The 13,362-nt window shown below is 42.6% G+C and overlaps 1 protein-coding gene across 1 annotated transcript; it reads right to left on the bottom strand.

Annotated features, from left to right (window-relative positions):
* Nucleotides 1-3,882: 3,882 nt before the first annotated feature.
* On the bottom strand, nucleotides 3,883-11,221 carry LOC123158271 (gibberellin 2-beta-dioxygenase 2). The gene is made up of 3 exons (XM_044576329.1): nucleotides 10,815-11,221; nucleotides 4,286-4,649; nucleotides 3,883-4,173 (listed from the first exon to the last, which is right to left on the bottom strand). The coding sequence occupies exons 1-3, from the start codon at nucleotides 11,219-11,221 to the stop codon at nucleotides 3,883-3,885; spliced, it is 1,062 nt and encodes a 353-aa protein (XP_044432264.1).
* Nucleotides 11,222-13,362: the final 2,141 nt, after the last annotated feature.

Here is a 13,362-nt window from a genome sequence, read left to right as displayed (position 1 = left end):
TGTCAATCCTAAAGGTGCTAACAAAATGTGCAAGCTCCAGCGATCCATCTATGGACTGGTGCAAGCATCTCGGAGTTGGAATATACGCTTTGATAAATTGATCAAAGCATATAGTTTTATATGGACTTACGATGAAGCCTGTATTTACAATAAAGTGAGTGGGAGCACTACAGCCTTTCTGATTAGTATATGTGAGTGACATATTGTTGATCAGAAATGATGTAGAATTTTTCTGCAAAGCATAAAGGAGTGTTTTAAAGGAGTTCTTTAAAAAGAAAAGACCTCAGTAAAAGCTACTTACATATTGAGCATCAAGATCTATTGAGATAGATCAAGACGCTTAATAAGATTTTCAATGAGTACATACCTTGGCAAGATTTTGAAATAGTTCAAAATGGAACAGTCAAAGAAAGAGTTCTTGCCTGTGTTGCAAAGGTATTGAGTAAGACTCAAATCCCGACCACAGCAGAAAATAGAAAGAGAATGAAAAGTCATTCCCTATGCCTTAGTCATAGGTTCTATAAAGTATGCTATGTACCAGACCTATTGTATACCTTGCTCTGAATTTGGCAAGGGAGTACAATAGTGATCTAGGAGTAGATCACTGGACATTGGTCAAGAATATCCTTAGTAAGGACTAAAGAGATGTTTCTCGATTATGGAGGTGATAAAAGAGTTTATTGTAAAAGTTACATCAGTGCAAACTTTTACACTGATCCAGATGACTCTAAGTCTCAACCTGAATACATATTAAAAGTGGGAGCAATTAGCTAGAGTAGCTCCGTGCAGAGCATTGTGGACATAAAATATTTGCAAAATACATACGGCTCTGAATGTGACAGACCCGTTGACTAAGCTTCTCTCACGAGCAAAACATGATCACACCTTAGTACTCTTTGGGTGATAATCACATAGCGATGTGAACTAGATTATTGACTCTAGTAAACCCTTTGGGTGTTGGTCACATGATGATGTGAACTATGGGTGTTAATCATATACAGATATGAATATTGGTGTTAAATCACATGGTGATGTGAACTAGATTATTGACTCTAGTGCAAGTGGGAGACTGAAGGAAATATGCCCTAGAGGCAATAATAAAGTTATTATTTATTTCCTTATTTCATGATAAATGTTTATTATTCATGCTAGAATTGTATTAACCGGAAACATAATACATGTGTGAATACATAGACAAACATAGTGTCACTAGTATGCCTCTACTTGACTAGCTCGTTTATCAGAGATGGTTATGTTTCCTAGCCATGGACAAAAGAGTTGTCATTTGATTAACGGGGTCACATCATTAGGAGAATGATGTGATTGACTTGACCCATTCCGTTAGCCTAGCACTTGATCGTTTAGTATGTTGCTATTGCTTTCTTCATGACTTATACATGTTCCTGTAACTATGAGAATTGTGTAACTCCCGTTTACCGGAGGAACACTTTGGGTACTACCAAACGTCACAACGTAACTGGGTGATTATAAAGGAGTACTACAGGTGTCTCCAAAGGTACATGTTGAGTTAGCATAATTTAAGATTAGGTTTTGTCACTCCGATTGTCGGAGAGGTATCTCTGGGCCCTCTCGGTAATGCTCATCACCTAAGCCTTGCAAGCATGTAACTAATGAGTTAGTTATGAGATGAAGTATTACAGAACGAGTAAAGAGACTTGTCGGTAACGAGATTGAACTAGGTATTGGATACCGACGATCGAATCTCGGACAAGTAACATACCAATGACAAAGGGAACAACATATGTTGTTATGCGGTTTGACCGATAAAGATCTTCGTAGAATATGTAGGAACCAATATGGGCATCCAGGTCCCGCTATTGGTTATTGACCAGAGATGTGTCTCAGTCATGTCTACATCGTTCTCGAACCGTAGGGTCCGCACGCTTAAGGTTTCGATGACAGTTATATTATGAGTTTATGTATTTTGATGTACCGAAGGTTGTTCAGAGTCCCGGATATGATTACGGACATGACGAGGAGTCTCGAAATGGTCGAGACATAATGATTGATATATTGGACGGATATATTTGGACACCGGAAAGGTTCCGGAGAAGTTTGGAGCCCCGGGAGGTTACCGGAACCCCCCGGGAGGTATATGGGCCTTATTGGGCCCATGTAGGAGGAAGAGAGAAGGAGCAAGGGAGGGGGGCGCGCCCCCCCAAGCCCAATCCGAATTGGGGAGGGGGGCCGGCCCCCCCTTTCCTTTCTCCTTCCCCCTCTTCCTATTACTACTACTAGTACTACTTCCTAATACTAGTACTCTTTCCTTCCCCCTCCAAATAAGATAAGGAAAAGAGAGGGAAACCTACTTGGAGTAGGTTTCCCCCTCCTCATGGCGCGCCCCCCCTAGGGCCGGCCACCTCCTCCCTCCCTCCTTTATATACGGGGGTAGGGGGGCACCCTAGGACACACAACTTGATCATTGATCGTTCCTTAGCCGTGTGCGGTGCCCCCCTCCACGATATTACACCTCGGTCATATTGTAGCAGTGCTTAGGCGAAGCCCTGCGACAGGAGAACATCAAGATCGTCACCACGCCGTCGTGCTGACGGAACTCCCCCTCGGCGCCTCTGCTGGATTGGAGATCGAGGGTGCGTCATCGAGCTGTACGCGTGTCAAGAACTCGGAGGTGCCGGAGTAACGGTACTTGGATCGGTTGAACCGGAGGACGTACGACTACTTCCTCTACGTTACGTCAACGCTTCCCTTCGGTCTACGAGGGTACGTAGACAACACTCTCCCCTCGTTGCTATATCATCACCATGATCTTGCGTGTGCGTAGGAAAATTTTGAAATTACTACGTTCCCCAACACTATCATCTCCCACTGGTTGCACCCAGTAACCAAAGGCTCCCTGAAGTCCATAGTAGTGAGTAAGCACCACGTACGGATCCATGCGATAGCTCTGAAGATGACCTGCAAAAAAGTTAAAGTGTATTGTATGTTAAAATCAAATAATTCCTATAGTTCCATATAGCCCACAGAAGCGCACATATTTCAATCCGAATATGAGCCGCAGTAGTATGTTCAACCCCAACTAACCACGTTCCAAAGAATGACTCAATGTCAACTGGACGATTAATGTTGAAGGCTATATGAATCATTCTCCAAAGTAGTTTGGTGAGTGGGCATTCAACGAATAAATGTTGTATTGTTTCATCATGATCAAAAAAACAACAACGTGAACTATCTACCCATCGCCTCTTGATTAAGTTGTCATTGGTGAGTATTACTTGCTTGTGGACAAACCACATAAAAAATTTAATACGCAAGGGAACCTTAATCATCCAAATATGCAACGATCTTGAGATTGGGCCTAATCAAATTCATATAGAAATATTTCACCATAAAAACCCCCATTTTTAGCTAATTTCCATTGCGTCGAATCCGGCTGGTCGAAGAGTTAAACATCTGTCAATCTCCGAACCAAATGCATCCAGGCAGTCCATCGCTCACCAACTAACGCACGTCTGAACTGAATATTCAAGGGAATCGTTTGGAAAATTGTGCCCACGTAATCCTCCTTACATTGCACAATGTTATAAAAGGTGAAGTATTGTACGGCTAGGGGTGTCTCTCTTAACCACATATCCTTCCAAAATCTTGTTGACATCTCATTGCCAATCAAGAATTTAACCTTACGAAATAACAAGATAACATATCAGGGAGATAAAAGAAGTAAAGAATATTCTCATAGAACTACTACACAATTACATCTGCACGACGCTGAGTTATGTTACATGATAAGTAATAATCACACATTATTCTAGGATAATAACACCAAGAAATCCGCAGTTCATAGTTGCCAAAGAACCAAAATTTTGTATACAACTCAATATATATGCAACATCATGTTGATGTCTATATCCGAGACCTGTCTTCACCAGCTCCTTCACCGACATCACCGACCAAGATGACTTTAAAGAGGTCGAGGCGGTTGTGGCTCAGACGGAGCGTGTACATTGTCTTTTTGTATTCCGCCCAGGTGAATGGTCGATACCGGCGCGGCGCGGCGGCGGTCACAGTCTCTGGGAGCGCCGAGATACACTCGTGCAACGCCGGCGCGGCGAAGTAGATAGCTGACAGCCTTGGCTTGCTGGTGCTGGCCATCACCCTATGCCGGATGCTCACCAGCTTCCCATTTGTCAAAGCCTGCAAAACACAGAGAGAACAATTCATGCCCAACTCAACATGTCTGAATTTTATTGCCAGAGTATAATGGGAAAAATTGTTTGGTTCAGATAGTACTAGCACTGCCGATCACCTGAAGAAGGTCACCAACGTTGATGAAGAAGGCGGCAGGGTCAGCCGGAACCTGCACCCAGGCGTCCTCGCCGCGGCCGTCCGGCAGGAGCACCTGCAGGCCATCGACGTCGTTGGCACGGAGGACGCTGAGGATCTGTGGGTCGGAGTGCTCGCCAAACCCGACCGAGCTGGCGGCTTTCACGCCGCCATCGCTGGCGGCTGAGGGTGGGTAGTTGTTGATCCGGACGAGGGAGTCGCTGTCCGTGGTCGTGACCAGCCGGCTCAAGGACGCAGGGTCGCGGAGGCCCAGGCCTTCGCCGAGCAGGTCAAGGATCTGGCAGGCCAAGTGCCTCACTGCCTGCACGTACACGTTCACCGCCTCACTGTGTATAAAATGTTAGTGAGATTGTTTTTCTGTCACAGGCGACGAACTAACATGCTTCACTGTTTTGCATGTTTCCATGCATTGAGACGATAGAGCTGCAAGGGTTCAAGTAGATATTTGGCATTACAGCGTGGCATGTCATCTCGTCCCTTCCGAAACTTCTCCCATAAGCCATCTCTCCCAAACCTAATTTATTTGGGCTTCTCAATTATTCCCATAAGAAAGAAGTATACCAATCACCCTCAGATCCACTCTTGGGGATACATATCCCCTGAACTCAAAACCTGGACAAATAACACCCTTAAATCATCAAAACCGGGTTAATAACCCCCTTAAGTGGTTTCTATCTAATTTTAAGTGGTTTTTTTCCCTCATTAGACGCTGACTGGGCAAAAACCTCCGAGTAGGCTACTGTGGGTCCCATAAGTCAGATATCCCTTACTTCTCTCTCTTTCTCCTTTCTCTTTCGCGAAAATTCCCCAATCGCCGACGAACCCTCGCCTCGCTTTATCTCTCCCAGTCGCCGGCGCCTCGCCTTGCCTCTCGCCGCCGGCCAGCGGAAGCAATGGCGTCGTCAGGTAGCTCCTCCACGAGTCGGGTGTCCTAGGCCACGTAGGCGTCATCGCAGTCGCCTGTTCCTTACCGACAGGGCCCAATAGAGTACGAGCCGCTGCAGTTTTGCCGCACCTGCCGCCCTGCAGTCCCACTGGCCAGAAAACCTGTGAGACGGTCCGTGGCTCCAACCTGAGTCTGCTCCTCCTGGGCCTCTACCTGATCCTCATCGGCGACAGCACGGCGCACGCGTGCTTGCCGGCGCTGGGGGGCGACCAGTTCGAGACGGCCGACCCCGTGGAGCAGCGGCAGGAGACGAGCCTCTTCAACTGGTACACCTTCGCCGTGTCATCGGGCGGCTTCATTGACCTAGTGCTCGTCGTGTGGGTGGAGAACCGAAGAGGATGGGACATCGGCTTCACCCTGCGCGCACTGTGCGTGCTGCTGGGGATGCTCATATGGATGGCTGGCTTCCCTTTCTACAGGAATCAGCTGCCCGGTGGAAGCGCCATCACGAGAATCAGCTGCAGGTATCCGCCGCATGTTTGTTTATTCAGATTCAAGACTACAATCTGTTCTAGTAGTACTGATGGCAATTCGACCAAATACTCAGCGTCTAAACAGGGACAAAAACCACATTTTTTTGAGGAAGGGACAAAAACCACTTAAAATTACACACAAACCACTCGAGGGGGTTATTAACCCGGTTTTGATGATTTGAGGGTGTTATTTGTCCAGGTTTTGAGTTCAGGGGGTGTGTATCCCAAAGAGTGGATTTGAGGGCCATTTGTATACTTCTTCTCATAAGCCTCCCCCATTCATTTGGGCCAAAGCCCAAATGAATTAGTGGGGATGGCCACTTCTTATTTGAGATGTTAAGGTTTCCCTGGTTTTTCTCTACCTTATCCTTTTGTATTCTATTCCTTTTGTTTCTTATACCTTTTTTGTAAATACATGACATTTTCAAAAAATAATTTTTGAAAAGTTCATGCTTCTTTTCAAATTTGGAATTTTAATTCAGGTACATTTTTAAGACCAGTGACTTTTTTTCGAATTCATGAAATAGATGAACTATTTTCAAATTGGTAACATTTTCTAAAAAAAATTCAAATTTTCAAAATGCGGGAATATATTTTCAAATCCATGAACTTTTTGAAATATGTGAACATTTTTTAGAATGTATACATTATTCTTTGACTATAAAATATCAGAAGTTAGTTTTTTCATGGACTAGTAGAGGTTGGTTTTTCGCTGGCGATGAGGACCAAGCGAGCGAGTCAAGGCGACCGAACCAGCCAATGAGGGTGAGTGAACAAGGCAACTGAACAAAGAGCTATTGGGGTTCGACCTGCTCACAATGCGCACGAGTGCTATAGCTCCTACCTCTTCTCAGCTCGGGAGAAGGCGGCTTATTGGAGAAACCGTTAAAAGAATTGGGCCTAAAATTTGTCACACTCACACCGCTTGTCTTTTAAACGAGTATGGTGTCGTGGCTTCAAACGGGGATCCACGTCTCAGACCCCAGACAGAGCACAATGTTAATATTGATAGTAGTATTATCTCTACTGATTTAAGTATGTACTACCACATCATCATTTAATTATTTTACTAACAATCCATCGTATGTAGGAAAACGGGGCTGGTCATAGTGGGAGTAACTTAATTAGCTAGTAAGATAGCGCAATCCAAGATAAGTTTGTTTATGTGGCATGTAGTTAATGATGAGAAATGTGTTTAGAGTAACATAATATGTTACTGTAACATAATGCAACCCAAAACAAAATTAGTCTATAATCTAATAAATACAAGCATCTATGATACTACTTTTATGTTACTTCACACTATGAAGATAGTAACATAGACTAGTGTCATATGCATCACACTAGTCTAAGTTACTCCCCACTATGACTAGCCTAAAGTCCATGCATATTGTGAAGCTCCAATTATTGGTTGCATGCATTGCATAATAATTGATATGTTGTGTTATAACCTTAGAATATATATTCAATACAACTTGTTGCAGCCATGGAGATCATACGTCGACATGAATAGTGAGTTGCACGCACTTGTGTACACACAAGGAGTCTTGATTTGATAGTAAAAATCTCTCTTATATTATAGGACGAAGGGAGTATAAGATATATTTGCATATTGCGCGGAAATTGGATATGCATGCACTCAAGAGCACAACTCTCAAACTGAGACTCCTTGTGTAGTGTAAAAAACGCTCTAAGGCCTTCTTTGGTTCATAGGATCACTACTAGGGAAAAGCCTATACACAGAAAGTTACTAGTAGCGAGGGTTAAAAACCCTCGCTACTGCTACTTACCAGTAGCGCAGGTTTTTAAACCTCGCTACTACTAAGTTGATAGCAGTAGCGCGGGTTTTTAACCCTCGCTACTACTAAGCGGTCTCTACCGTGCCCCCCGGAACATGCCATAGTAGTAGCGCGGGTTTTTAAAATCTCGCTACTACTAAGTTTGATAGCAGTAGCGTTGGTTTTTAGCCCTCGCTACTACTAAGTGGTGCCATAGTAGTAGCGAGGGGGTAAAAAACCGCGCTACTACTAAAGGTCCCATTTTCAAACTCTACCCCCCCTGTGGATCGCCTTTTCAGTTTTAAAATAAATAAATAAAAGAAAATGATGAAAATGTCAAAAAAATAAAAGAAAATAAGTTTCCCATGTGATATGTGGTCTAGTTGTTGGGAAAATTTGCAAATATGAATTTCGACTTTATTTGCAAAATCTCTCGAGAATTTGTAAAAATGGGCATAACTTTTGCATACTAACTCGGATGAAAAAGTTTTTTATATGAAAAATCATCTACTCGAAAAGTTACATCCAAATTTAACTGGGGGAACCCCGTTAAACATTTTCAAAATCCTCAAAAACCAAACAGAAAAAAAGTTACGGGGCTTTTAAGATCTAGAGTGGAAAAAATCGAAAAAAATTCAAACTGTGTGGTCAAACTGTGGTCAAACTAATTATTCTAGAATATTAGTGTTACTAAATAATTATTTTAGTTTTTTTGGATTTTGGTCAAATCTGGTCAAACTATGGCCAAACTGTGGTCAAACTGTGCTCAAACTAATTATTCAAGAAATATTAGTGTTACTAATTTTTTAGAACAATAGTTTCAAACTCAAATAGTGAAATGTGTGACTTCATGCTCAAACTAAATTCCTGAGGTTAATAGGATTGACATCTTATTATTGTCAGGAAAACAACAAGTGCAGACTTGGAAACGAGGGAGAATAGAACCCGGAAGTTAAGCTTGCTCAGGCTGGAGTAGTGAGAGGATAGGTGACCGTTCGGGAAGTTAGATGATTTGGAATGATGAGGGGTGATTAGAGATTAAATTGAGCAGCGATGAGGGGTGATTAGAGATTTGAGGTTAAAATAATTCAAAATTTTGAAAATTAGGGAAAAATCGAAATATTTTTTTGAAAAAATTCAAAAAAAAAACCCGCGCCGGTAGTAGTAGCGCGGGTTTTTACCCACGCTACTACTAAAGGATGTAGTAGTAGCGCGGGTGGCACCCGCGCTACTGCTATACGTTAGCTGTAGCACCTTATTAGTAGTGCCGGCCCCCGCGCTACTAATAGGCCCAAAACCCGCGTTGCTGCTAGGCTTTTCCCTAGTAGTGGATAGGAAAATCGTAGGAATAGGAAAGTCATAGGAAATGAAATGGCATGTATCTCAAATCGTATGAGTAGGAATAGGAAAGGAGATGTCCTTTGATTCACATCATAGGATTTTTTCCAATTAGTCTAGGCTAATGTTTATTTTCCTATGAAATGTGAAGGATAGGAAGAATTCCTTCATAGGAATAGGATTCCATTCCTACAAACCAAAGGGCTCTAAAGAAATTTTTCCTATAGAAATCTTATCCTATGAAATTTCTACAAGATTCCTCTAAACCAAAGGAGGGCTATATTATAGGACGGAGGGAGTATTATTTAAAGAGGAGTTTTTCCAACTTGGATTTGAAACGCTACATGTTCTCCAACTTGACTCAAACATGCACTAAAACCAACCTCGTGACATGAATTGTCTAGTTATACTCACTCCTTATAAAATTGTAGTGCATCTAAGTTTTTTCTTTTCATTTCTCCGCATTTTAGAAAATCAACAAACCAAAGCATGCAGCAACATTTATGACCAGCGGCTGCATGAGCCAATGCATGAAAGAAACCTACCATTCTTGACTCCCCTTATTTGTGAATTTGAATTAAAACATAGAACTATACTTTGGCAGTGAGTGAGTATATAGTATTTGGTGATATGAAACAACTAAATGCATTGAAGTTAATTATGAGCTAAAATACAACAACATACCTTATTTCCTCACAAAAAGATATGTTTCGGCCATTTTGGTGGCTACACTTATGCTTCTAAGTACAAATTATCGCAACAGAAACAATTGTGTCCTTTGAATTTTCCATGCATAGATAGTTTGCACTAATTAGAACACTAAGTAAAACAACAAATAACGATAAAATGTTCCAGAACGTAACGAACACGGAAAAATGGTGCCCTTCCCCCAATCAGCTTGGCGCCATGTAGGTTACTAGCTATTGAATCATAAAATATTGAACTCTCCTGAGATTCATGAGATAAACATGATGAAAATGACGCATTAAGTACTATCTATATTATATATACATGACTTAGACCTCCCACAGTGGGGTATGGGTATGACAACTGTTTATGATGTACAGCCTTATGCAATGTCAACTAGGCATAGTGCTCACATGTCATACTATTAATTGAGGAAAAAGAGAGGATGTTGTATCATATCATGAAATAAGCTGCTATTGTAGGTCATACAAAACACCCAACATATGATACTATGTAGCATCATACATTTTTATCATCCACATGATACTAATCTATGAAACCACCCACCATGAGAAGTCTTATTGGTATTATCGTATGGTTAACATAAATGTACACCATTTAGCAAACTAATTTATTCGTACGTAGCTGATGTTTTAGATTTGACATGGCGTCATGTGTTTTGACTAAAAAAATTTCGTATGCATATGCTACTGCAAAATGTGGAAAAAAAATAACGACATGTCTAATGATATTACTCTCATCTTACAAATCTAAATGATTAAAGTTCTAAAAGTTTCTCTCACGAACAAAAAAAGTTCTAAAGTTTGACTACACACAGTAAGTCGTTTCTGAAACGGAGGTGGTATTTCGCTCAGTCATGCAGAGATTCGGATTTGGTGAAAAACATATATACTCGAGGTGCAGTATCATCATAGTCAACAGCATGATGACACAACAAGAGTACCAGGAGCACTAAGCACTACAAAAATATTGTGATGTAAGGCCGCTAACAGCACGCTGTAGCGCTCGCTAAATAAAATATACTGTACAATCCTTTGCTATAACATGATATAGCTTCGTCATAGCGGATTTTAAAGGCTGCTCTATTTGTCATAGCATGCTATATTGCTATTGTTTTTTCTTGGTATTTAAGCTGTAGCAACCAAACAATATGCCGCTACGAGAACAAAGAAACAATGAATATAGGTACAAGTTTATTCATGTTCATGTGCGAAAGGGACACTGCATGCATGCCCATACGGGCCATACCTGAATCGTGAAGGGTCGTCCCTATCGATGGCCCTGGCCTTGCGCGCCACCACCTCGGGGTCCGTGTGGAGGATCAGGTACTCCAGCTCGCCGACGTCGCCGTGGGAGCCGATGCTCCGGCTGCCGTAGCCCAGGGGATCCGGTGGTCCAGCCTCCTGCTTTTCATGCGCCGGCCGCGCAAAGAACGCCGCGCTGGCCGCGTCCAGCCGGGCGGACACCCGCGGCGGCACGCCGTGGTTGACCGCCTTGAAGAAGCCGCGCTCGGCGAACGCCTCCACCATCTGGCCAGACAGCTCCGCTCGCCCCGCCGGCGCGGACATGTCGATCGTGGGAATGCCGGCGGGCGCCATGCCCCGGCACGCCGGTGCTGCGGAGGACGACGCCGGTGCCGCAGAGGACGCCACCATGGCGTGCGTACGTGCTGGCTCCTGCAACCAGCTGAGCTGATCGTACCTTGCACTGGTGTTGTGTTATGTGTGTGTGCGCGCGCGCGTGCTCCAATGGCGGGTGAGGTGGTGTGTGTTGCTACTTCGAGCTTGCAATGGGGGCGGCCAGGTGGTTCGTGGCCGTGTGTGTGGCGATATATGGGGCTCCGGAGATTCCTACTGGATTGCCGAGACTTGGACTTGGTTCTGCTGTTGGCGTGTTGTCTTTGCTCTGATCTGGTTAAACCGTGTGATTAGTTTAGTCGTCGGGGATGATTAGAACCAGTTGTACCATCTCGCTTTCTCTATATTGCAGGCCGTCATGTATTTTCTATTCCACCGGGTTTGCGCCGGCGGAGAGCCGGCGAGTGTGGAGAAAGATCTTCTGCGCTTATTTGTTGACAAGTGGAGACACGGCCCTATTGTTAGAATAACTAGATGACCTGTTACGCCACATGCGCCAGATAAACAGCGCATTATTTGAACAGTTTTGCTAGAACTCATCTAGATGAGATTTAATTTGGTCTCATTCATCTTTTATAGCCATTGAATGTGATGTTATAAGATGCGTGTGTGCTGACGTGGGTTGTATTCGTTCTTGTTTTCAAGGTGAATGAGACCAAATTACGTCTCATCTAGATGAGTTCTAGGTACTCCCTTATTTGAACAGCAAGGCCTCTCTTTTTATGGTTTGTAAGCCAATAATCTGGGATAGACAGTTGGTATTACACATCACACTTTTAACAGCTAAAAATGTAAATACATATGGTATATATAAAAGCAATTAGCCTCTTGAAGAAGTGATGGATCCATAACAATTCCCCATAACACTGTGTACATCCCCAGTTAAGGAAATCAAGAGTGGGTGTACGTGAGCTCTAAACCATTTTTTTTAACATTTCACTCGTACCTAATTTGATGAGGGATTTAATAGCTTAGGAAGGCTTATATAGTAAATACAGTATGCTCTGTAATCTTTAAGGCCTCACAATTAATTGAGGTCTTTAATTTGGAATTGGGTCGTCTGATTTTGACCGGGTCAATGTTTTTTTTCTAAGGAGCTCCCTCGTTCAATTCTTTTAATCCATTATGCTCCTTGTTTTTGGAATTCCCTATTCGATTGAGTTATCAATTTTTGATTTTGTTCATGATTTTGAGTTGGTCAATGATTTTTCAAATCAATCGATAGCCAAAATATCGACATCCATAATACTAAATAAATAAAATATGGAAATTAATTTCATGATGAATCTGACACCGGTTTGATATTATGGGTACTAATATATTTCTCTATAAATTTGGTCAAATTTGAAGAGGTTTGACTTTTCAAAAATTCGATACACTTTATATTTTGAAACAACAGGAATATAAAAGTTATGAAAACCCAACAACACCAACAATGCATCAAAGCGCGCTCAACCCTTCTAGTAGCGACGAAACATAATGCATACTTACAAGGTTTTGTCAGCTACGAAGGGTAATGGGACGTTTTCATATGAGTAGATGATCTGGAGCCAAGGATGTCACCATAATAAACTAAATAAAGGGTATAAGAAAATTGAGGTAAACATCTAGGGGCATACAAATGCGACTGAAGCACTGCTGGGTACCAGATCAGGAACGTGAAAAATAATAATCACCAATCCAGCTTTGAAGAATGGCGGCTAAACACAAAGGCATCATGGACAATCTTCTATCCATTAGTGCTTGGACAATCTTGAAAGAACATGGCAATCGTGTTTTCAATCACGTCTCCTCCCCCTCCACTCTGTTGTTGATAGTCTCAAATCTGAACGTGAAAAAGTTAAGTGCAGGTGCGAGACCAGAGATTCAGAGGTGCAGGCTCCAAGATGGAGAGAGATGCTTCATCAACATGATTGGCTTATGAACCCAATTCTCAGGGAAAGGCACTGTAACGGTGATAAATTTATGTAACTGCACATATAGCATCTATTTTGGACTGGATTTATGAACACTAAATTTAAATTGAATAAGAACATGACTGAGCAATGTATACGGTGCACATTCAGATATTCATGCTTAAAGAGCAAATATTCCCCGCTGGACCTGCTGCTGCCGCCGTCTCCAGAACCTTCCCCTTTGAAGAAGGCCAGGTTCAAGGC

This window comes from Triticum aestivum, chromosome 7B, assembly GCF_018294505.1.
Source record: "Triticum aestivum cultivar Chinese Spring chromosome 7B, IWGSC CS RefSeq v2.1, whole genome shotgun sequence".
NCBI classification, from domain to species: Eukaryota; Viridiplantae; Streptophyta; class Magnoliopsida; order Poales; family Poaceae; genus Triticum; species Triticum aestivum.
This window is presented reverse-complemented; position numbering and strand designations above follow the sequence as displayed.